General features: G+C 44.2%; 1 protein-coding gene across 1 annotated transcript; it reads left to right on the top strand.

Annotated features, from left to right (window-relative positions):
* The first annotated feature begins 3,024 nt into the window (after positions 1 to 3,024).
* CAVIN2 (caveolae associated protein 2) lies at positions 3,025 to 15,298 on the top strand. Its single transcript, XM_080932925.1, has 2 exons — positions 3,025 to 3,746; positions 13,019 to 15,298. The coding sequence occupies exons 1-2, from the start codon at positions 3,264 to 3,266 to the stop codon at positions 13,787 to 13,789; spliced, it is 1,254 nt and encodes a 417-aa protein (XP_080789051.1). The 5' UTR covers positions 3,025 to 3,263; the 3' UTR covers positions 13,790 to 15,298.
* The last annotated feature ends 10,978 nt before the right edge of the window (positions 15,299 to 26,276 follow it).

The following is a 26,276-nucleotide window of genomic DNA, read 5'->3' as shown; positions in this document are numbered from 1 at the left end:
TAAGGAAGAGAGGGTCTATTTTTGCCCAAGAATCCAGGGAACAGTCTGTCATGTAGATAAACTGTGGTGGCAGGAGACTGGGGCACCTGGTTACATTGCGTTGAGTTCATCTTAGCATTCAGCGCAGGATCTCAGATTATGGAATGATGCCGCCCACCTTCAGTGTGGGTTTCCTACCTCTGTTAACCTAGATAATCCCTCGTAAGCATTCCCAGAAGTTCATCTCCTACGCGACTCTAGATTTATTAATGATATTAATTATCACAGCTACCAGAGGAGTTGAGCTATGGTAGCAACAGACTTGACAAAGGGGAGGAATGAGAATCATAAGGGCTCCACCTGCACAAGAAACAACAAGCAACTAAGGAATGCTGGGAGTGGGAGAACAGCTTTCCCAGGGGAAAATCATAACAGTTAGTTATCCAATACCAAATGGTCAGCCCTGGAAACATAGAACACACACACAAGCAACCTTACACAGACTGAGCAGGCTTGCTCTCTCTCTCTGTCTCTCTCTCTCTCTCTCTCAGGCAGGAAGAAAGCAAGCATGGAAGTGTATATGGGAAGGAGAAAGGAGGAAATGGTGGGATTGCATTGTATTCTCAAAAGTAAAAGACACAAAATTAAATAAAAGTTAAAATACACCAATAGAGGATTTCTAACACATATTTCAGCTGCTAAAATTAATTCTTCAAGAAGTGTGTGTTTAAGGCAACTGCCCATTCTCAAAATTTCTACTGTCAGTTGTAAACTATCATGAGACTTGGTGACATAAAATATATGGACTTCCCACTGTACTGTTCTCGTAGGTAAGATACTCAGATACCTTGGCGTCTGACTCCTGCTCAAGAGACAACCCGGCTTTACAAAGACTTTTAAACTCTAGTGTGTAAGCTCCTATGGAACTGTGTTGAGAGTTTGCAAAGACTTTTAAACTCTAGTGCATAAGCTCCTATGAAAATGTGTTGCAAAGCCAGCTCAGCTTTCTTTGCTTCTCTGGTCACTTAGGAGGGGACTTTCCCTGCTGCAGCATGCGTCCAGCACTGGAATAGACCAATAATTCCAGTATTGCTATCTAGGTCTAAATGGAAAAGACCCATCAAAGAGACTTTGAGCTGAACCTGGTTTAACTGTAATGCTAGCACAATGAAGCTGGAATTTTGTCATGTTTGAAATGGGCCAGTGTGGGATCAAAGCCCTAGTTAGTAGTAAAGTAGGCATTTCCCTACAGAGACACCAGAGCTTGCCTTAGATGCCCGAGAATCCGAAGTCCTGATCACACCCTGGCATGGTCTCACAATCACCCTCCTCTGTGCACTGTATCTGGATTTACAAGAGGCCCTTGGAAAACAGAGAAAGCCCTCCAATGGTTTTGAAATAATGACACTCCATGATTTGCCCACAAAAAGTCGAGTGTAAAAGGCTGTGGTCTAATGATTCCATATAATTTTGTTAGAAAATTAAGCTTCTGGAAATCAACAACAGGTTGATGTTTCTTTGTTTTAATATTTAACACATCATTGTACAACTAAAATACACAAAATATAGGTTAAGTTTGCTTCAGAAATGTTTAAAAATTCTTAAAAGGCACAAGCAATCAAATCTTCTTTTGGAATTTTGTAATCTTTGTTTCTAAAGGTCTCACTTTAAGTGTGTGGCAGGGCTGCCGATTATCTGAGGAAACTGAGAGCCTCTATGATGTCTTTCTTTAATGCATCTTCCTACTGGGCACATGCTCTGGGAATCCCAAATATAACCAGGAATAAGGCAAGCAATGACTAGGCCACCATGAGAACTACAGGTTTTTCGGTTTATGTAGAGGTATTGCCATTAAGAAATGCACTGTCCCATGATAAGTCTCTGACCCAGCACTAGCTGACATTTGTTCTTCAAATCCTTCATAGCAATGCCTGTCACAAACCTCCTGCCAAAAGCACTTTCACAGTCTGGATACATTTAAGACCAATTCAAGCATGTAAAGTCGTTTTAGGAAATGAGCCTCACATCCCAAGGGCCTGGCTAAGGAGGGCCACATGTGAGAACAGGTGTGCCACTCCACTGAGCAAGACTCTGGAAATGTCAAGCATTAGAACCACTCCAACTCAGCCTGGCTTGCAGTCACACTTCTGGGCCCGTGTCAATAAATGCCTCACACAGACGGGGACTGAGAAACGCTCCGCGTGAATTCAGACTTACTAGAGACAAACCAGCATCTCTCTCTCTCTCTCTCCCTCTCTCTCTGTGTGTGTGTGTGTGTGTGTGTGTGTGTGTGTCTGTGTCTCTCTGTCTCTGTCTCTCTCTCTCTCTCTCTCTGTGTGTGTGTGTGTGTCTGTGTCTCTCTGTCTCTCTCTCTGTCTCTCTCTGTCTCTGTCTCTGTGTGTGTGTGTGTGTCTCTGTGTCTCTCTCTCTCTCTCTCTCTCTCTCTCTCTCTCTCTCTCTCTCTCTCTCTCTCTCTCTCTCTCTCTCTCTCCTTGAGGAGAGGGGCTCTACCTTCCGTCTTCTAAAAAAGCATTCATTCAAAAGATTTCCATCTCTTAAGTAACAGTTCACACACTATGCAAGGCCACAAGGCCGCAAGGCCACATTCCTGAGTCTAAGCTCTTTCAAGTTGGATCGCATCCCACCTTGCAAGAGGACAGGACACCAAACCGGGTTCCTTGTCAGGATCTGAGTAACTCCCTGCACTTTGCGAAAAAGAAACTAACACCAGGAACCTGGCTGGTAGCAGACCTTGCAACTCTCTCTCTCCTAAGGGCACTCGGTGTTCTGCAACCTATCAGTCAGCTCCGGGGCAAGAGCAAACAATTCTTTCTGTTACAATAACTTGTATCCAGGAAAAAAAACAGGCGCTGTGTAACATAGCAGCCAGGGAAAAGTTTACTTCCTTTAGCCAATCAGAGGCTGGGGAGCACTGCCAAGTTAACATGTTTCTCTCCGCCTCTAAATGAACTCATGATTGAAATATGGCATTGAACTTTTTTTTAAGGGAAGGGGTGTAGGAAAGAAAATCTTCTGCAGAAAAGATTGGAGCTCGTGAGGAGTGTGCTTAGGAAATGTGTGCCTGTCACCGAACCCTGAGTGGGTCTGTAACCTTTGCCTTCCACTGGGTGGAGTACAGGCTTTAAGAGCAGCTGGAATGCAGTTCCCCTGCTCAGCTTAGCCAGTTATTCTGAACCTCTGCACACCCTAGAGAGCAGTGCTCACTTCAGACCAACTAGCAAGAAGTTTCCAGCAGGGAAAAGCTGGTTCCCATCTGTCCAGCCATGGGAGAGGACGCTGCACAGGCAGAAAAGTTCCAGCACCCAAATACGGACATGGTCCGGGAGAAGCCATCCAGCCCCAGCCCGATGCCTTCCTCCACACCGAGCCCCAGCCTGAACCTGGGCTCCACGGAGGAGGCCATCCGAGACAACTCGCAGGTGAATGCTGTTACTGTGCACACCCTCCTGGACAAACTGGTCAACATGCTGGACGCCGTGAGAGAAAACCAGCACAACATGGAGCAGCGGCAGATCAACCTGGAGGGCTCTGTGAAGGGCATCCAGAATGACCTCACCAAGCTCTCCAAGTACCAGGCCTCCACCAGCAGCACGGTGAGCAAGCTGCTGGAGAAGTCTCGCAAGGTCAGCGCTCACACGCGCGCTGTCCGGGAGCGCCTGGAGAGGCAGTGTGTGCAGGTGAAGAGGCTGGAGAGCAACCACGCCCAGCTTCTCCGACGCAACCACTTCAAAGTGCTCATCTTCCAGGTCAGTTTCCCCCGATTCCTCCACCTACTTGAGCTCGGTCCTCTGAGTACTCAAGTTCATCTTCCCATCTGCCCTGCCAGTCAAGCATCGCACACACAGAAAGCTTTGTCCTCTGGCTGCCTGCCGCAGGCAACTGAGAAATGTGGGCCATGAGGGTTGGACTTTCCACCATCCTTCAGGCGAAGCCTGTGGGCCTGGCAAGCTGGGGACATTTGTCAGTGAACACCTAGATTCTCTTGGTTAAGGGTGGGAAGCTGAGCAGGTGCAGGCACCGGCTCTAGTCAAATACCTTTGTCTCTTTTCATTTGGAACTTGGGGCTGTGGCTGCAGCTGTTAGCTGGACAGGGCGAATTAATCCAGTGGCTGTTCATTAACTCTTAGTGGAAGTGAGGTAACTGTGTGATGGATTTGTTTCCTTTTGCTCTGACCAAGACACGTACAACCTTTAAACCACCCGTTTTCTGAGGGCCCCTGGTGTTTGGGAAATTCCCAGAATGGGAAGTTGGGCAGTCCTATTTTTTAAGTCATCTTTTGTCAAAGAATTCTCCAGTTCTTTTCTAGAAAATGATGCAAATAGAAGTGTGAAGTGAAGTACAACTCCTTACAAACACATTAAACATGTCTCCAAAGTGAAATAAAAGAAACGTTATCAGTGGTGGCCACAAAGACCTGCCTTGAATGTCTTCCCCTTCAAATAGTTGCCTTACCATGAAAAGGCCACTTGATTTATTTTAAATGTATCAATGATGCAATTTATGTAGCCAGGGCTATCTGGGGACAGGAAGATTGCGTGGAGCTGTTGTTCAGCCAAGTGGTGGGCATCTGTAAATCTAAGGGCTGCCCTGCCTAAGGCTGGCAGCCCTTCTGTGGATGGCATTGAGCCAACCCAGGCCCCAGGAAGCACTGCCATCCTGCCTCGGGGTTGTCTCCTTATGATCCTGTGAATAGGAGAGACTTTCAAAGCCATGGAGGGGAGAGGCTATAACCAACAGATTGTGAAAGCACACAGGGAGAGCCTTCATCTCCCAAGAGACATTTAGAAGCTCGGATTCAAGCGGTAGGAGCCTTCTTTTTCCTAATGAATCTACTCTGCCAAGTGGGATCTCCAGCCTGCCTGTCACCATAAAAGGAAAGACTCATCTTGCTGCCTTTGTGTCCTTCTGAAATTGTACTTGAGAGCTGGGAGGTTCCAGACAACTGATGCTCCTGAATCTCACAGGCTTTCTGCAGTTGGGAGACTTTTAGGCTTTTATGCAGATGCTTTTCAGGAAGCAGCTGAACTGGAAAGAGCTGTAGTCAGCCACATCGGGATCTGAGATCCTGCCTTTATTAGCCTGTGAGAGACCCTAGAAGCCTTAGCTCCGAAGACATTTCTAAATTAAATAGTGATTTCGAGACAAAACAGAACGCATACAGGCCTGTCAGAGGAAACTCTCTCCTTCAGTGAACAGTGAGACTAGAACTGTATCCCACCATTCCTTAGGGAGGCGAGGAAAGTGTCTAGGGAAGGAAAATAAGGATCTTAAGGTTTAGTTTCTGATCCGAATGTTCTACAGGTGTGAGAAGGAGGAATGGGGGCTAAATGACCGTTCGTTCGGTGAATCGGGACTCTACGGGGAACTGAAAGGCATGTCCTGTTGATGGGGGCCTGGCAAAGGCCTCTGCTCTGTTGCACTGACACCCCCCCAGAATCGTTAGGAATTTTCCCCATAGTGATGAAATGGTGAGACATCGGTGGTGCTCAAGTCCAAAATGGAAACTATGGGAAGCATGTGGCCAGACCTTTCCCTCCCCAGAGGAGGCCCTGTACTAGCTAAAGGGAATTCCAGCCCTGAAGATGCGAGGTGGTTATTTGACCGACAACTTAACTAGTTGCCTCCGGTGTTTTGTCTTTTTTCTTTCTTAAAGTTTTAATGGGGTACCAATTATGCTAATGGCTTAAACAATGCTCTTTATCGAAGTGGAGTCCAGGGCAGTGGGTGGGAAGACAAATTGTCGCATTCTGTCCTCACTTGCCAACTGTGCTGATCACTGACACACTGTTTTCCCTTGTACACAGAAGACGCTAACAAGAGCATGAAAGAGCTGCCGTCTTATAAGCCCCGCATGCGCTGTAAGCCCCCGTTTATTCTCTGCTTCCTTGCCTATCCCCAATTTACCGGTGAAGTTGCTGAGACTCTCTCCACATGCTTGTAGTTTGTCTCAAGTTGTTCAAGTGACCGAGTTGACATTCAAAGCCACATTTAACTGGGCCCAGAATTCGTGCTTTTAAACACTACTGCTTCCTGGCTCATGTCTCTTGCACAAGTGAGGACTAAAGGAAAAGGCATGTGTAAAACGATTCTTCCAGGCTGGCACGGTGGAGGGAGATGCTCACGGAGTCACTCCATTACTCCATGGCTCTGAGATACAGGGCTGCAATAGGCAGCTCCACTTCGCCTGGGTGAGAAAGACTGTTCTTAGGCTAAAACTGACGCCATTCTGAGGTTCTTCAAATAGCTTTGTCTGTCCCTTTTCAGTTGAGGCTTGCAAGGGTACACACCCACACACACCCACACCCACACCCACACACACACACACACACACACACACACACTATAAGGCTACCATCATGTCAGAATGAGCATTATCTCGTAAATTGACTCTATCCAACAGACCTCCTTTAAATAGGCCCTTCTGGCGTCGGCACATATGTCACGGTAAGGCAGAAGCAGACTATCCCGGACTCACAGAGAATGTGGATGTCGTATACTTCACAGGTAGCACCTTGCGCCTTTAAAAAAATGTCATTTTCAGTACTTAGCTGGCTTAGGACAATAAATATTTTAAAACAAGGGGAGTGTTCGGATACTGCATTGATAGCACTTTGTGTCTTAAAAATTTGTCGTTTTCAGTACTTTTCTGACTTAGGGCGATAAATATTTAAAAATAAGAGGAATGTTCACAAAGATAATCTTCCCTTGGACTTGTGTACATCTGGCATTGTGCTGTTGAGAAGATGTTTACAGTGTGTGGAATCTTGTCACATCATCCCAAATCTACCTGAGTGTATGTGTGTGCTTGTACATATGTGTTTCTGTGTGTGCAAATATGTGTGAGTGTGTAACTGTATGTATGTATGTATATATGTATGTATGTATGTGTGATTAGTATGTGTTTGAGGGAGTGTGAATGTGTATGAATGTGTATGTGTGTATGTATAAGATGATTTGTAAGATTCCTATACATTTGGACTTTTAAATCTTAACTTTGTTTTAAATCCATCCTACTTAAAGCATGTCATGTATTTATTTAAATGTGAGTTTCAATAACTGATTTCCACAACGCTACTGTAGCTATTAAGCATCTAATTCCCTGGTGGTAACTTCAAATTATAACCATCAGTATCTAAGAGCTGGAGAAACTAACCCCCTTGAACACAAAGATATATTTGAAAATCCCAGTGAAATTCAGCAATTTTTAAAAACATTTTTGGCAGTAGTTTAACATAATATTTGAGTTCGGTATAATGAGACATAAACCAGAATAAATAACATAAGACTTATGGGCACTGATGATCAAAATATTCATGGCAAGGCTGGCAGTGTACATCTTTAATCCCAGAGGCAAATCTTTGACTACAGAGTGAGTTCCAGGACAACCAAGGCTACAACAAGAAACTCTGTCCCCCTAACAAACAAACAAAAACAAAGAACGGAAAAATATCAATGCTAAAGGAATACCACATTTAACATTTTTCTTGGAAGCATGTCTATCTTTTACTAAAAGCAGAAGTTAGGAGAAAAATTCTCTCTGCTGGTTGAAGGGGCTGCATGAACGTCACATAGCTGGCCCTGGGAGGAGAGCCACTTGTGGCCACAGACCATTCTAGGGACGATTATTTGAAAAGACAGCTTGAGAATCATTTCGAAACCAGGAGACAACATGCGAGTGTGCGCTAACAGTTTGCACTGCCACCCAGATGGAGTCCAGCCAGGATGAAAACAGCAAAGCGAGGCTCCGTACTTACTGCAGACGCATTTCTAAAAATGTGGGTCTGTAAAGGTGCTTAAACAGTCATCATTCCTTAATGAAACCAGTTTAGAAGTATGCTAAAAACTAAACCTCCCAATGATTTTTAAATAGACTAGTTTAAAGACAGTCCTTTATCCAAAATCACTCCTCTAAAAGCTGTTCAGCTGGTATGAAGTGAAGAGAAAGGGGAACGTGAGTTATCAAAGATGCCTTCATATGAGAACCTACATGCCTGTATCATGGGTCAGGGTCATGTTACTCATCCAGGGCCCTTTTAGTTTATGGTAAAAAAAAAAAATTATTGTTGTCATTATTTACACTTAGTAAATGTCAGCATTGTCCCTGGCCCTAGAAGTGAAAACCTGATTATAGCTGAAGACGCTGTGCCAGTTACACCCTCTCTAGGTTTCTCATCTTTTGTTCTTCAATGCAACTTGGCTCCTGTGAATGGTTATTTCTTTTTGTAGAATGTAGGTTAAAATGGCATAATCAAATTTTTTTTTTAATCTGGAAGACCTCTTAATAGTCATTTAGTTTAACCTTATTTTATAGGAAGAAAACAGAGGCTCTGAGAAACAAAATGACTGTCAAGGTCTCATTTCATTAATAAGAGAAATTATAGGATAAAATTGTGAAACAGGTAAAAACTATAATATTACTGTGGCAAAGTTCATGTTTCAATAATTCAATGTGATTTATTTTTTGTTTTGTACTTATGGTGTGTGTATGTGTGTGTGTGTGTGTGTGTGTGTGTGTGTGTGTGTGTGTAACAAAAATTCCTAACTAATGTAATCTTTAAAAAAAAATGAACCCTGATAACACTGAAAATAATGAGACTTTTAAATCCTCCAGAATGTGAAAGACTGCCCAGGGATTATAACTAATGCATTTTATTCTTATGATTTGCTGATTCCACCAGCAGCCGCCCCGCGGGTGCAGTTCTAATCAATGGCTTTATCCACTTGGCAATCTATACCTCAGAAACACAAATTGGAGAAAACCATCAATGTGTAAAGGAGACCTATAAATCAGAATGTCAGGTAGTGTGGTCTCATTTTAATAACAGGTATTTAGGGCTTATTGAAGGAAATAGTCCATGGACGTAAATGTGAGCTCTTCACACCCCCGAGGATGCCACCATGTCACGCCCGAGGATGCCACCATGTTTGTCCCTGTTATTTTTCTGAGTGGGAGGAGAGCAAACAACCGCCTTCTCTCTTCTTATTGGGGCTTTAAAATGACTTAAAATTGATTTTCTTTGCTAATGCTGGTCATAGAGCCTTTTGTTTTTAAGTTTGCATATCTGTATATGCAGAGATTTGTATCAGCTTCAAACCAAAAGCTCTCCAGCACGCTGGCAGGTTTTTCTGCATTGATATTTACACGCACGACTGGGACTATTAGTTCACAAGGATCGATATAAATAGCAAACAAGCTCAAGTCCAAGGAAAACGCTGCTTCTCCAGTTTGTTCCATTCCTTTCCCCTTCCCCTGCATGCTACAAACATATCCGTCATATATGTTAGAAGTTTACTATTTAACATTCTCTTTCTTTGCAAACCTCCTAAGGGTCCTTATGAAGGGTCAGAACCAGAACACCTACATCAGTGGTGGCTGAGGACCTTTCATTGTGCCATTTCGGGGAGTCACATAGCCCATGTAGACAAACGATTAGCTAGCGTCAGTGGGCAGCAGTAGGGTTATAGATGTGTCTTAGCCTCACCCTTAAAATAGCTGCCAGTCGGGCAATCTGTAAAAGGAAGCAGGTAACGAAGGTTACAACTGGAGGTGGGCGCAGAGCTGTCCCCCACTTGTAGACATGCGAAGTTGAAGGTGTTCCGTTGGGTGTGTAAGAGGACCACGTAGTGTGCGCACTGTTAAGAAGCAGCTGTAGCAGATTCTGTTCGCAGAGACCACCACTTGAATGGCCAAACACCACATTTTGTGTTCTTTGTTTAAGCGAATGACTTGGAAGGAAGGGAATTGGTATTTTTCTGATTCCAGACAAATGTTTTGGAAAAAGAAAGAGATCTGCATGCTTGGGAGTTTACAAATCCCTCTGTGAAAGGAAGAGTTGCCTTCAAAGAAGATACCAACACACTCTCCAGTAGATAGAACATAAAATAGTTCCCAGGTAATTAAAATGACAGCTGAGGCCCAACAGCTAGCTGAGGAGTCATTGCTCAGGAGTTTCCCGCTGCATAAAGACACCGCCAACTTTGCTCTTGCTGGGTTAATTGGCATCAAAGAGCTCTCATATAATTTTCCTGTACATTTTCGCATTTCACAGAAGAGCTCTGCTGGGCTCCCATCTTGCCTCGCACCACTCCCACCCCAAGTGCAGCCTGCACCTACCACTGGTATCCCAATTCACTTTCTAATGCACTCCCCTCAAAGAGCAGCGAAAGAGTGTAAGACTCGGTCGGTCGGAGCTCCGCGCTGGTAATAAAATTTACATTTAAGAAAGACTAAAATCTATTTTGATTCTTCCTTTTGTTAAAATTAAAAACTGGAAAGTTATCCCAACCTACAGCTTTTGATTCCCCTGAGAGCTTATGGTATAGACAATGTACCTTAAGGCTTAGTTTTCTGCCGGAATCCCTTCTTTCCTCACTGAGGACGTTTAATAACATTTCACCGAGCTCTTGGTTTTATCTTTCCCTGCAAGCAACAACCGCCAAATCTCCTCAATGCTCTTAATCAGACCCCAGGAGAGATTCTGCTTCAGGACCAAGCACCAGAGCCCTAACCACTTCTGTAAGTCTACGTTTCTCTGTAATATTCATTGGTCCACCAGAGCCCTAACCACTTCTGTAAGTCTACGTTTCTCTGTAATATTCATTGGTCCACCAGAAACAAAACCCTCCTTTCAGAGGGAGAAAGTTCCCCCTCAGGCCTTGGATTCTCTGGTTTCTCCAGTGTAACCAGCATTCAGCAAGCTTCCTTCTAGATACAGAATGAAATAGGCCCATTCTCCTACAGCCCTCCAGCATCTCCCGTATAGACCAGGCTACACTCCAGGTACCTTCATGACCTTCCTAAAAAGCCATCTTACCCAGTGTGTTCATGTAATGAGTGGTTGTTAAGCTTGATCTGCTGAGACCCAGTGCTGAAGAAAAAATAAAAATCCTTTTAGGGAGTATATGCCCATGAATCAGAATCCACTTCAGCTGGAAGCTTGACAAACTATTCTCCTCAAAAGCCCACATCGAAAAGGATTCCTGGGAATTATCTGCTGCCGATAGGATAAGAGCCTGGGAGGTCAGCTATACACTCTATGCTGACATTTGGGGTAAGCCGAGCTTTTGAAGGTCTTGCGCAGGTAACACCACTTGCTCTGAGTGTGGTGACTGTGACATGGACCGAGGACAGAATGTTACAGCACTTCCTCCTTCCCACCAGCACCTACGTTCTTCCCATCTCTCTTCTTCCATGTTTCCCGAGCCTTGGAGCGGGGAGGAAGATTTATAAAGATTCCCATTTAGATCTAAGCTAGTCTCTCGTTCTCAGTGCTGTGAACAGTTCTGTACCTTTCTATTGACTGCTGCCCAGGGCAAAGAGAAGTTCCTGTGACCGAGAATCAGAATGAGCCGGGTCAATACTCAAAAGCTATTTGACATCAGGACCACTTAGCAAAATAACAATAGCAAAACACTAGGAACTGGGATCTTCCCCAGCCAAACCCTGGCTTTGACCAGAGTTACAGTGCCAGGGATGAAACACCTTCCTGTGAAACAAGCCTGGAACCCAATCCTGGAAGCAGTTAGCGAGCTACTCACACAGCAACCATACCACTAGTGTGTCCCTGGCCATACCTTGTGTGGCAGGTTGGTATTGCAGGATGCGTACTTTGATACCATGTAAGACCACTGATGTGTTTTCTCTCTGACAGTAGCCTGTGTAGCATCTTCTAGCACTGTGAAAGACAGCAATCAGGGAGGACAGAGACTTAAATCTGCAGACTGGAGTTATTGTTTTCAACCTCCAAGGGTGCTGGGCTGGCTGAGATACAATCCGGCCATATGGAGGCTCTGGGTGCAGCATAGGTGGAAAGGAGTCTGACTTGTGCCCTGCTTTGATTCTTGCTGAACCCCTGATGGCCCTGAGAGTGCATTTTGAAAGCTGCTAATCTAGGTCAAATCCTCTGGTTCATGTTTGGAAGGAACAGGAACCCAAGGAGATTAAGCTGTTTGTTGAAGACACACAGCCACTTAGCAGTACAGCAAAGATCCAGGCTTCCTGCCACAATTCTCCATCATGTGCTATTATTTTTGATGAAAATGTGCAAGTACCATGATAATGGGTTCCCATGTAACAATGAGGAAAAAGGGAACCACTTAAAACTCAAAGGTGCTCTTACAAACGTGGCCTAAATCTGCCTGTATTCAAATCTCTCAGCAAGCAGCTTCATACTTCAGAGACAAATTTTCAGGCTCTACCATTCCCCAAAACTCTATAGAAGGCCACATTTATTCGAGAAGCAGGGGAGCCTGAAGAGAACAGGTTCTCTTCTACCCTTAGCCATGTGTGAGGCCAACACTTTATTGCCCAAAGAAGATACTGCATACTAGAGGCTTGGCTATGCCTGGCCACAGCATCACACCTCATCTCCACCCTTATTGTCACTGAGCACATCCTGGACCACGAGGCTTCCTGAGCAGGCCTAGGGACATCTATTCCTCACTCTGTGTGTGTGTGTGTCTGAGGGGGGGGGGGGGGAGAAGGAGGGAACCTAATCAAGGTTTCTGGGCTGTTCTGAACTTGAACTTACAGATTCCCCAGTGTTCTCCTTTGCCTCCTTGTAATCCTCCAGCTAGACTTTTGTGTTCCTTTCTCGTGGGATCTTTGACGGAAGCTGTGTCCATGTCCCTCCCTCCTCACAAGCCCCCCTTTCTTGACTTGAGGGAAGGCAGTAGAGGCCTCTGGGTTTCCAGCATTCTAACTTACTTTATTTTTTTTATTTGGGCGGCTTCCTGGCCTACATGAATGAGTCTGGCCACTTCCCTCTGCCTGTCACTGATAGTCCCTTGCCAGCCAAGCGCTACGATACTCCCACTGGCTGGCCTTGGCCTTATCCAGCCCAAGGTGAATGACTGGACCCAAATTAGAACGACTGTTTCCTCTTGTGGAAAGCCACCCTTTGCTTCTGCCGTGTGCGTTGCCTAGAACACAGACCCAAGTGAGAGCAGTTTCGGGTTATTTGCTCGGCTTGCTGCTAATATCATGAACTCACGAACTCACACTGCCATTCTTTACAGGAAGAAAGCGAGATCCCTGCCAGTGTGTTTGTGAAGGAGCCGGTTCCCAGCGCTGCAGACGGCAAGGAGGAGCTGGGTGACGAAAACAAGTCCTTGGAGGAAACTCTGCACAATGTGGACCTCTCCTCCGAAGACGAATTGCCCCGTGATGAGGAGGCCTTGGAAGATAGTGCAGAAGAGAAGACGGAAGAAAGCAGAGCAGAAAAAATAAAAAGATCCAGCCTCAGGAAAGTGGATAGCCTCAAGAAAGCGTTTTCTCGCCAGAACATCGAGAAAAAGATGAACAAGCTGGGGACAAAGATCGTATCTGTTGAGAGGAGAGAAAAGATTAAGAAATCGCTCACACCCAACCACCAGAAAGCCTCATCTGGGAAAAGCTCCCCCTTCAAAGTTTCTCCCCTCTCCTTTGGTCGGAAGAAAGTCCGAGAGGGGGAAAGCTCTGTAGAAAATGAGACCAAGTTGGAAGATCAGATGCAGGACGACCATGAGGAGGGCTCGTTCACAGAGGGGCTTTCTGAAGCATCCCTCCCTAGCGGCCTGGTGGAGGGCAGCACCGTAGATGCTGAGAAGTCAGCTCTGAGAGGGAACAACTCAGGCATGGGCAGCAACGCGGATCTGACCATTGTGGAAGATGAAGAGGAGTCGCTGGCCCTGCAGCAGGCCCAGCAGGCACGCTATGAGAGTGGCTACATGCTCAACTCCGAGGAGATGGAGGAACCCAGTGAGAAACCGGTCCAGCCGGCCGTGCTGCAAGTGGATCAGACCGCCTGAGTGCGCAGCCAGAAGACCGGGCCTCGCTCAAGTGCAAGCACATCCTGGAAGCCACTGTTTCATCTCTACCTGCTCCCTACTGGGACTGTCCAGGCTTAATCACTAACCACACAGTAGCCTCAGACCTATACGGGGTCACAGAAGCAACCTGCCAGGGATCCCAATTCTAATTTGCTTGTAGGTTCTATTTCGGTAGAATTTCTCCAAGATTGCAAGTAGAGAAGAAATGGAGCAGTTTTTTAAAAAATCAACTATCTCTTTGGCTTAGTCAGAAAAACTAGAGGATATTTAAGGTAGTAGTTAAAAGGTGATTTTGGGGGGGTCCTTCTATCAGCTTGCTGAATAGTATAGCAGTAATGTAGTGAATTCTTACTGTATCCTGTGAATGATTAGCCTTCAAGTATGTGATATGGGACATACGTAAGTCTGTGAGCTGAGAACATAACTCTTTATTTTAAGAAGAAAACATTTTCAAAAGATAGAGTAGAAGGATCAGCTGGTTCTTCTCTTCTAAATATCACCGTTTATTGTAAGGGGGCTGAAAGGCTGTGCCGACAGGGAGCTACTACACCAGGACTGCTGAGAAGGAAAACTAAGACCGAAGGCAGGGCCGATGAACAGACTGGGAAGTAGGGAAATGGAAGACAAAAAATGCCACAAAGAATGACAACAAAGAGAGAAAAAAAACAGATGTTCTTAAAAAGTGAAATACTGACATTTTAAATCGATTTTGCCCTTTGACAATACTGAAGAAGTTCATCTATCTTGCAAGAATCTCTTATCTTCTCAGCATCTTCACGGCCTGGTATTAAATGACATAACCAGATATTCTGGTGTGGAAACTGTGGCTCTTTTCACTAAATAAATGGCAATACACGTCTTTCTGTGAAAAGGCTCAAACGGATATCGTCTCTTTAATATTGGAACAAATGCAAGTCTCAAATGAGTAGGATGTGCTGTTTTATGGGGACGTCAATCAAATGCTTCTTTAATATCTTCCATTTGAAGTGACCTTTTCATTCCAAATACTATATAGGTTTATGAGGTATTCAAACTTGCATGTTTAAGAACAGTAAAATGCTAGGGTATTTTTTTTTTAACACATAATGGTAATTTCATTCCCAGTAACATTTTATTTATACATTAATCTCACAGGATATTAATGTTTAAGCTCATAAACGCATGCTAGTGTTTTATTTCATGTGTATGTTGTTCTGTCTAACATACTAAAAAGTTGCTTTATCTATTTTTCATTACGGAATGCCAATGTTTTGTTATATTGCAGTCTGAAGATGGGAGACCGGGGCTTGAACCCTCCTCTTACTGTGTGTAGCACACGTGAACCTACACACCGCGGTGACCAGCCGGCAGCCCCAGCTGCACTCTGACTTTCAGAGGAGTGAGATGGTGTAACCTCTTCAGCTGTGCTGCTCCTACTTTGCAATTAATGTAACCCCAAACACCGAATTGTTGAACTAACAATGCCTGTGTGAAAGAAGATTAAATAAACCAGAAATAAAAAGTATATAACAATGTCAGTTTGTTTGGCAAAACACTCTTACAGGCAGGAGAAATTGATTTGAAAATGTCCCTCCGAGTGTAACAGTCCTGCTGATTGGGTCAGTCTTGATTTCCCCCATCAACTCCCATCAACTCCAGTTTCGTTCCCCCCTTGCTCTCATTGAGAGACCCAACACTCGTTCTTCACGTTTACCTTTCTTGACACCGCCTTGCCACCTCTACGGCAGCTGAATTTATTGCAGCAGCTTGATTAATTTCACAGTCCCATCTGCATCTGATAGACTCGTGCAGGCCTTATAATACTTTTCAATAGCCCTGCAACCCTGAGTCTATTGGGGATTTTATTATACTCAGTTCAGCCCTCAGATACACATTTGTCCTCTACAGACTACATGGATGCCACCACAGGGCTCACACAGCAGGCCTGCTGCACCTCCTATGGTGCGAGTGTCGCGGTGCCTGAGGAGGTGGAGATTCATTGGTCCGTGAAGCATTTCCACCTCGGATTGCAAAGACTGCGTTCTCATTCATTCCTGTACACTAGATACTTGTCAGTGGAGACAGCATGCAAACATCCTAAGTTCTACTGATCAATCACATCTATTCTATGTTTCGAAACTGAAGCTTTAAAACCCCAAGCAATAAAAGAGAGAATTAGGCCAGATAATTGTCGGGAAGCACACACCCCCGGGGTTAGAGCAAGTAGCAGTTGCTGAGATAGAACCTATTCGTTCTGTATCATTGTTGAATTATTTGCATACTGGTGAAGCTGCAAAGCCCCAAATTAGATATGTCCTCTTCCCACCCACCCAATAAACCATCCCTAAGTTTATGTGCCAGGAGCCGAAGAACTCGATTACTGTTCCCCAAGTATCAGTTACACATTAATAAGGACTGAGATCTGTATCTTAGAAACATGATTCAGGAGTTGGACTCATGGATCTCAGATCTCACACACACAAACTAGCAAAAAAAAAAAAATGTTATTTTTCTGCAAGATTTGTTTCCTTTACATTTAAAGATAATTCAACAGGAATATCTTCTCTGACTTAAGAACCCAGCTTTTGATTAATTTATCCAGTTCCTTTTATTTTACGTGAAGGTAAAAGCAGACTGGTAATAGAAATTCATTCTGCATAAACTCATACTTTTTCAGGACTAATTTTCTGCCGAAAGCCTCAGGCAGTGCCCCTCCCTGTGAGTTCTGGGCTTTGTATGATTCCATCCACTGTAAGAAAATAGAGACTCCTCCACAGCTAAGCGACCAGTGGTTAGTAAAGGTTAGAATGAAAGTCATTCCCTACATTAAGACACTAATGCCCGAGCCCAGTTAATTCCTGCTCGGAAGTTTGTTTACTGCCCTACAGCCCAAATCTAAGTGATTTTATATTGGAGATTGGGAGTATGAAAAATGGAGGTCCAGGCAGAAATCGTTATTAAGAGTTCCATAGCAACCGAAAGTCCTTCCCTAAAACCCAGGACTCCAGCACGGCACAACGCACTGTCGACGAAATTGGCACTGCGGCCTTTGTGTGCAGCTGACCCAGTGTGCAGAGGAAGAGTCCTACAGCTACTCCTTCCTAATAGGAACAGGTAGAATCACACCACGACAGATACTTTGGTCTTTATTTTAACCATTGCGTTGTCTGGCAGTCTTTGAAACTCAGAAATTGTTTTTAACTCTGAGCACAAACTGCCCCCAGTTAAGAACTCACACCTTCAGCAAATGGCTTGATGTTCATATATTTATATACTTTCCACGGCAAAAATCAATTTGTTAAATATTTGTATAGCAAAGCAGCCATTACTACCTTTCATTTGCTGGAATTTGTAAAGTGCTTTGTGCAGTACACAACACTGAAAGGAAAGAACCAAGAGTTTTTTGGGTTTCATATATATATATGAATATATATATATATATAGTTTCCTTGACTTCGGGTTGAGCACCCCAATGTCTAGCAATTTTGTGAACCTAGAACAAGCATGACCCCACTTATTCCCGATCCTTCTGGGAAAGCAAGGGTTTTCTTCTGCTTTAGAGGAGTAAGAACGTGAGACATTTGTGATTAATTTACTCCAGCTGATACAGTAAAGAGGAGGGACTCCGTAGATTTGTAAACATTCACAGCATTCTCATTTGAACACGTAGATGTTGTGTCTCTCAGATGTGTAGAGAACACCCCAGCCTCTCCATCTTGTGGGTACCAAGAATGTTATAAAGTGGCACACCATCTGCATATAACATAGGAACTTCCTCCCAGATGCTTCAAATTCCCTCTGGATCACTACTCTCTAATACAGCACACTCGTTTTTAAATTTTATCTCTTTTTATTTGCGAGTACGTGTGCCTGTGCTGGTTTTACAGTACCACAAGTCTGCAGGTGCCTGGGGGAAGCAAAGGAGAGTGGATCCCCTAGAATTGAAGTTAGGGGTGTTTTAAGCAGCCTGTGTGGGTGCTGGCAACTGAACCTGGGCCTTCTGTAAAAGCAGTAAGCACCTTTAACTGCTGAGCCATCTCTCAAGCCTTAACAATACACACATTTCACACAAGAATTGTTATACCAAATTGTTTAGGATCTAGAAACCAAAAAAAAAAAAAAAAAAAAGTCTCTACATTTTAATACTTGTTTTCTTTCTGTGGTAAGTTTTGACCCACGGCCGAGCTCACTGGCACAGAAGCATGGATGAACTGCCGTTTGTTTGAGGGCTATAGTCAAGTGACTTGCCCAAGTTAACATCACCACTAGCCACTAAATAGTGTCAGTGTCCAATCACAATCTGAACCCTTCCTGCTGTGATGGAATTGTGCTTGCTCCTATGAATTGTTGTGGTAAATATTTAATACTAATTGGGGGTTTCTGTCCTGCCTTAGATCATGTAGTTCCCCGATAAAAAGATACAAGACTTTTATATTTATAATAAGCCTTAGACAGCGTTAGAGCTGGACAGATATCTACCCTCTAAGCTATCTTCTTACTTCCCTGCCAATAACCCTGAGCCACGACTCCATGTTCCACCTGGGACATGCCCCCTTAGCCTGTGTTCTCAGGACCCGTCTATCCCATGGTTTCCTCTCCCCTTCACTCTCTGTCCTTGGAGTCCTCCTCAGATGCCAAGCCTGGAAACCGAGACCCTGCCCACCTCTCTTCGGCCCAGCTACAGGCAGTAGGCATCTTCATTCAAACAGTAGTTTCAAATTAAGGAATAAGTTTCATAGCGTCTCCTGGCACGTGAGAGGATCTCCTCATCCTAGGGTAACCGGAATTACATAACAACAGACCAAACCTAAACAATGATGTGCTGTGTAAGCAAGCGCTCAGCTGGTCTGCCACTCACGTCACCGTATCAACCCTACAGCATCAAAGACAGCTGCACTCCATGAAAGATCTTCAGGGTTATCACTCCAGTGCTTCAGAAAGCATGCAGACCCGGCGGGCTTTAGAAAACCATAGAAGAAGCCATTCTCAGGTGTGTGGAGGCCTCGGGGGAGCTCCTTGGGTTCCTAGAGTCAGCCATTATCCGGGGATACGTGGCCCCACTTTGGGGCCGGGTTTAACAGACGCGAGTTGTCAACACATAGATCCTGCAAGTTGCTCATTCAAAGATGGCTCACGAGGTCGATCTCAAACTTATGTGGTGGAAATCCTCTACCCTTCCGGAGGGCTAACAACAACAACAAAACAAAATGAAACGGAAAACCGAGCAAAATTAGCACAGACTATGAAAGAAGAGTTTGGAGGGGAGGGGACAGGCCATGGGGGAGGGGCCATGACAGTATGCAGCCCTTCTGGTGAATGTAATTTCTACACTACTGTGAAGCTTTCTTCTCAGGAAAACACAGGACTAGGTCAGACAAATGCTTGAACCTCCATTTCTATGGGAAAAAAAAAAAAATCAAAGAAACGCCTCTAGGCCAGCGCTCATTCATCAAGGTGTATGCTGTAGGCAGCAACTCCCTCCAAAGGCTTTGGCAGCGGTCACAGGAGTAACTATCTAAAGGGCTCAGACAGGTAGTGCCACTGGTGGCAAAGTCATTACACGTGGGCTTCCTGATGAGGCACGCTTACAACGTGTATGCCGGGAGGCATGCCTTTCCCTAACTCCCACAAAGGGGTCCCACAAGCCACAGAGGCTACTCAACTCCAGTTGCCACGTGGAAAACCAGGCCACCGATGCCAAGAGTTAGACTCATGGTTGAAAGAGCCAACATTTGGGTTTCTGTATAATGCTTTTAATTTTTGGCAAGTAGTTCAGATGATTTCAAGCAGCTGCACACTGTACATACCAAATATCAATACTTGTTGGCTGGATGAGGTCCAGGCACAGACCATCAATTTCTGACTCTTGATCTCTAGAGAGGAAGGCTCTGGGGTTCTTTGCGCTTTCCTGAAGGCTATAAAAACCAGAAGAGAAAGCTAGCAATGAAATCATATTTGCCTTAAGAGCACAAAAATAAAATAAAATAAAGTAAAATAAAACCTTCGTAGGGAACATAAAGCAGGAAGTGGCTCCTGCTGGATCTTTGAAGATCATTCCCTATTGCTGCCTTCTGGATGCATTAAAACGTTGCTCTTCTTGGTGTTCATTTGATGGGATAAGGGAGCAGAAACCAATTACACTGGAGTGATTACATGTTCATTAGTGAGAAGACATTGTCCTTTGTCATCAACATCGCTGGACATGTGTGAGTTACCTTGCGGCATCCCCAGATGTCAGGGATGAATAGACTTGGTTTACTAAACATGGGGAGATTCTCTCCTGTTGGTATTTCACTTGAAAAATATCTGCTCTGTCAATAACTTGGAGAGCCTATATGTGACAAAAAGCAAGTCTGTGTTCTGCCCCGTCATGCATCATGGTGAACTGCCAGCCAACATTTGTTCTTCAACCCTCCGCTGTTGATAATGAGCTGCAGAAGGGGAAGAACATGCCTCAATTTTTTTGGATGCTAAATTGAGCCTTCAAAACCCAGAGCTGGAGAAAGAAACTGATACGGATTTAGCACAGGGTCATGATGTCCTTTGTTAAAAAGAAACCTTTTATGCTTTCAACCACTTGTAGTTCTGAGGAAGGGCAAGGATGAGCTGGGTCTCTGAGGGCTATTTGCATGGTGATTATCCTCATAACCCTAAGGACATAGAGGAAATAGTCTAGTGAATAAGCCCTACTTGGTTAGTTAAATTTCCTAAGGCCTTTAAATAAATAATCCCAAGTTTCTAAATAGATCAAAAAAAAAAAAAAAAAAAAAAAAAGCAGTACCCACTCTAGGATTCGTGGAGATACACAGTATCACTGCTTAGGGGACTGGGCCCGAAGTTAAGTTCAGAAAGCACATGAAGTATATTGGTTATAATTTAGTATACTTAGTCCACTGCTGTGGTTTGATTATGAAATGTGCCCCCAAAGCAAAGCCTCGTGTGTTCAAGGATTGGATCCCAGATCATGGCACTTTTGGGGAGGTGGAGGAAACAGGCACTTTGACGAATGGCTTAGAGCCATGTATCACCTAGTGGGTAGCAACCCCTTCAGTGGACATAAAATGACCCCTTCACAGAGGTCACTTAAAACCATAAGAAAATTCAGATATTTATACCGTGATTCATAACAGTAGCAAAATTGCAGTTATGAAGTAGCAGCAAAGTTTAGTGTTTTGGTTGGGTGTCCCCTCAACATAAAGAACTGTGTTAAAGGGTCCCAGCATTAAGAAGGGTGAGAACCAGCGCTGTAGAGGTTATCCCTGTTTTCCTCATCATAAAGTGGGTGTCTCCTGATGCATTTAGGTTCTGCTTCACTGGGGTCTCGAATTAATAAAGCCAAGGACAATGGACCTCTGAGACTTTGAACCTAAGTAACTAACTCTTTACCTGCTCGGGTCAGGGATTTCACGTCGGCAATGAGAACTAAAGCATTCATGGTTGTACTTGTCATTGTTCTTTGTTCTCAGTCGCTGGGGTTGCCTTCCCAACTACCTCGGAGCTGGACTTTACAAAGGGAAAAGGAAATTAGTTAAGCATGAATTACCCTGTAACAACAAAGAATACTGATTTGCTAGAAGCAGTTTTCAACACATACTTTATTTTATTTGTTAACATTAATCCTATTTATCAGGCATTTTCATCAAGCCCTGTGTTGTTCACGCCACCCAGTGATGCTCTGTCTCTAGACTGATGAAGAGCTGAGAAGTTCCTGTGAAGGGTGTGTGAACTTGCTGTAGCAAAGATCAGGACTCGAGAAGTGCTGCTTGGGCTAGCAGAACCAGTGTTCATCTAGTCAGTCGAGCACCGAGTGGAGCTTAATTCTGAAGGTTACTGTCTCAGACCTTCCAGAAACATGGTGGCTCATAGACAACAGAGATTTATTCCTTAGAATTCTAAAGGCAAAGAAACCCAAGGATGGGGAACCAGCAGACGGAGAAACTTTAAAGTCCTCACTTTCTGGCTTATGATGGAAGACCTCAGACATTATTCCCACTCAGGTGGATGGAGCCCTCCTGGTCTAATCACCCCTAAAAGGCTCCTCCTCCTAATGCAGTTAGTTCATAGGCTCCCACATGTGTACCCCAGGCCATAACCATTGACACCATAATAGATTGTGTAAATAGTGAGACTAGGGAGGGAAGGAAGCTAAACCTTGGTGGGTGGAAATGGTTGGATTTTCAAAGGAAAACTGTATTAATGGGAAGTTTCATTGCTCTAAAGTAGTGAAACCAGATCATAGGACAGACTGAGTGGGAAGAACCTATAGAGTCGTTAAAAGACAGTGCTGACAGCAAGTGTGTCCATTTGTCTCGGCTGACAGGCTGGTACTTAGCACAGACTATGTGCTAAGACCCAAGGGAGGAGCTGAGTTCACAGAGTGGATGGTGGTGAAGCCAACAGGTGTGACCTTCCGAACCCTGGGTCACGGCATGTCTGACATAGACTGCTAGCTCATATACCATGCCACAGGTGTGTGTGTGTGTGTGTGTGTGTGTGTGTGTGTGTGTGTTCCTGTGTGCACCCATATTTAACTTTTGGAATTTTCCCTCATGAAATGCACTGGTATTTCATAGTGCTGTATAATATGTTTGCTAGGATGACAGCAATAAGTAAATGAAACTATTAAATGGAAATTAATGAGAAAATACCACTTCCTTAGATATTATACCTTACACCTAACTCTGATGGGGTTTGAGTTCTCCATACACTAAGTTATCCTTGTTAGTTTTAAAAATTATATTTATTGTTTTTAATTTAATTAAATGATATGAAGTAGGTAGAGAAATATAATTTCACTTTTCTGCTAAGCCTTACTGTGTTGATTTTCCTAGACACAAAGATTACAGAAATCTGTTACTTTTCTGTTTGTGTGCAAGAGTAACAACACACAGCTTTTGTTTATTAGCTCACAATCCTGCGGGGCAGAAATGTGTATGGTGTGACTGGTTTCCCAGATCAAGGCATCTGAGACTGAAAGTGGCGTGTCAGTGTCTGACCTCAGCAGTGTTCAGATCCCTGCATGGGTAGGCTGTTTGCTCTGTTCCTCTGCTGGGTATCTGGGGAATAGTCTTCACCCCTGGATGCAGCCCAAATCCCTAACCACATCTCCACCCGCAAGCAAACGACGGCGCATCCAGCCCATTCCATGCTTTGAATCTCTGTCTTCATCTTTTTTCATTGATCAGAGAGAATCACATGGCTTTAAAAGTCTCCTCTTTAAGCCAGGCCCGAAAGATCGTCTCTCTCAAACTGTTACATAATCTCTTGACCAAACATTGGTTTACACATAGACCAGGTGTTATGTGTGGTACGTTCTGTGAGATGCAGGGAAATCTGAGAATTTCACTGAATCCATAAAATAACATAGTGGGATCCCGAATAATGTGACCCAACGATGTGCTAATGGGGATTAAGTTGTTTAAACCCCGTTCTTCCAACTCTGTCATGATACTAATCTTAGCTCTCTACTTGATTGGATTGAAAGACACCTAGGAGAGAAGTGCCCATGTGTTAGTAGAGATGCTTCCAAACATAGATCCTGAAAGTCAAATGTACGGCACCATCTCTTAATTACCTATTGAGAGGCTCTGAAAGGTAGGAAGTGTGGCCTATGAGAAGTGCTCGCTGAAGTACAGCCTTCGGGGCTGTGTGATCCTTCCTCTCTCACCGTTTTTCCTGTTTCCTCCCCACCATGATGAACTCTGTAAAACTTGTAAAACTGTGAGCCAAAGTAAATCCTGTGTTTGTGTATAGAGGTTGATGTGTTTGTGTCAGGTGTTTGTGTCCCATGTGTTTGTGTCAGGTGTGTTTGTGTATGGAGGTTGATGTGTTTGTGTCATGTGTGTTTGTGTATGGAGGTTGATGTGTTTGTGTCATGTGTGTTTGTGTATGGAGGTTGAAGGAACAGATACTTACCCCCGACCACGCCATGGGATGTGCTTCTCTATAGATATCTGCCCTACTGCCTATGCTCTTTCCACTTGATCAAAGCCTGTCCGAGGTGGGGGTCGAAGAGTTCTTGGAAACTTCGGTTTCAGCCTCCAATGCTAGGCTCATAGGCACATGCAGACACACCTGACCTTTACCTAGGAATTCAAACTCAGGTCCTCTGGTCTTTCTGCTTACAGAATTAACAAGTGTTCTCTGTTATCTACTGAGCTATCTCCCACCCCAGCACACCTACACACTCCAGTGATAAGCACAGTCAACAGTGTTCTTATGAGTCTGTCCAAGAAAACAAATCATAAAAGATGCATATTTACCTCCTTATTTCCTCTTTAAATTTAAATGGCCAACCAATAGAATCATATTTCTTTTAATCCCCCATACCTTTCCTTAGTGACAATTTGAATCTGTAGCACTGTCACAGTTACATACAAGTGGAGCTTGGACTCCTTAGACATCAGCAATGAATCATCCCTGAAACAAAGACAGATGATTATCCCCAAAAATTTTTAAATCATAACAGATCTTACATCAGATCCATTGTTCTGCCCGAGACGCCTACTTCTCGTAGGACAAATGGATTCTCCAGGAGTCTCTGCTGTGAGGGAGAGTCAATTAATTTCACTCTCAAAGAGCAAGTTGAAGTAACTACCCATAAAGGAAGTGATCTATTTAGACCCAATAGAGTTTCAAGAGGATTTGGAAAGAGCACCAAAAAGAGAAGGAGAAAAGAAGGATGAAGAAGGAGGGAGAGGAAAATAAGAAAGCAAAATAAATCAGATTAAAATTGAAATAAGACCTGGAGTTCATCTTGGCTTCAGAGCAGGGACAGCATTCCATGCCCGATCATTACATCTCTCCATAGCAACACAGAAGAAATAATAAGTATTAACTTTTCCACAAAAGGTGCATGTCTTTCTAATTATTGCCATTCTAAAAGTCTTAAGCTCGGAGTTTGATCTATGGCTTTGGAATACCAATGCTCTCTTATCTGTTTCTTGTGTGAGCAAAGAGATGAGGAGACAGACACTACTTCCATTGTTCTGACTAGGACTAGACTTTAAAAAATAGGTTTACATTACTAGTCATAATTCATAGCTCCTAGTGCTCCAGTAAAATTCCCGGGTTCCATTTTTCCCCTGAAGTGACAAGCTGCCCACTTTCATCAATTCATATGAGCACCGTAGGTAATGATAACCCCCTCAGCTTCCATGTGGGTTTACCTGGTGTACAGCCCATGAGCTGACTGCTCTCCCCAGAGCTCAGTCCGCTGCTGTGAGGCTGAGAAAGCTCTTATACACCATGTTAACGCTTCCGAACTCATGCTAATGCCTTAAGGATGTGGCTATGCACTCTTAAAATTGCAGCCCTCCGTTGTAGAGAGAAAGCACATCTCTGAAGTTTGCCCAACTAGGACATCAGGGAAGGAGCATTAGAAGGTACCCAGCGACAGCTTAACAAGATGCCTCTGGACTATGTGAGGTAGTTGCTATTGAGACGGACAGAACAGAAAAGCTACATAAAATACCCGATGCCTTGACTCATCTTCCAGGAGGTACACATCCCTGTGCCTGGGCGCAGCCTCTCTAGCAAAACCATCTGGACAGGATGCCTTACATCAGACCAGGCTCTTTCTTCCACTTCTCTGCTGAGCATTCTCTAAGCCTCTACATAATACATAGGGGAAGCAAGCATCCCCCCAGAGAGAAACTATGCCAGTTAGCATAGTATTTCTTCCAAGAGAGGGTAAATGATTGAATGATTCGGCGTCTCTAACACGAGGCTCACATGCTAATTTGGGATGACAGCCATTTATACCTGCACAGGGCAAATTCATAACTGATGTTTTCTACTCTTGAGCTACATCTATAGGCTAGAATATCAGCTCTTTAGACGATCATATCCACTCTAGTCTATTCCCCCCGGGAGCAGGGCAGTAGCCAGTGTCCTTCATCTACAGTTGTCACGTGGACCCTGCACGGTCTGCACAGCATATGTCAGGCAGCATCAGCCTTGCACATCTTGTTGACAGACCTTTGCTTTCTATGCCCACAAACTCTTTAGAAACATGTAGACTCCTGTCTTGGGTTATGTGATGAGTCTGCACCATGCTGACCTGGACAGCATTTCATGTCTTCCAAGGGTGCCTCACCTATCCCTTCTCTGGGTAGAGCGGAGGAAGGTAAATGTTAAGTCAACACTAAAGGAGATCATATGCTAAGAATGCAGCAGATACCACCTGAAGAGGTCAAAGGAAGACACTGTTGGAATTCGATATGCACTGCACAGGCTGGACAAAATTTACATATGAGGTCATCGTCAACAAAGCACTACACCAACTCCAGAGGCAGTCACAAAAAGCTGGTAGTTATTGGGTGTCACGGTTGAATGACACCGGTTCACATTTGGCAGTGCAACCAGTATTAATGTCAGAGTTAAAGACAGAAGCTCTATATGCCTTCAGTACAAGTCGACTCTGAAGAGCCATGGTGTCATGGGGAGCAATGCTACCTCCTTCTCACAGCTGGGGATGGGAAAATAG

Source organism: Micromys minutus (assembly GCF_963924665.1).
Source record: "Micromys minutus genome assembly, chromosome: 19".
Lineage (NCBI taxonomy): Eukaryota > Metazoa > Chordata > Mammalia > Rodentia > Muridae > Micromys > Micromys minutus.
The sequence above is the reverse complement of the archived record's forward strand: the minus strand, read 5'-3'. Positions and strand labels throughout refer to the sequence as shown.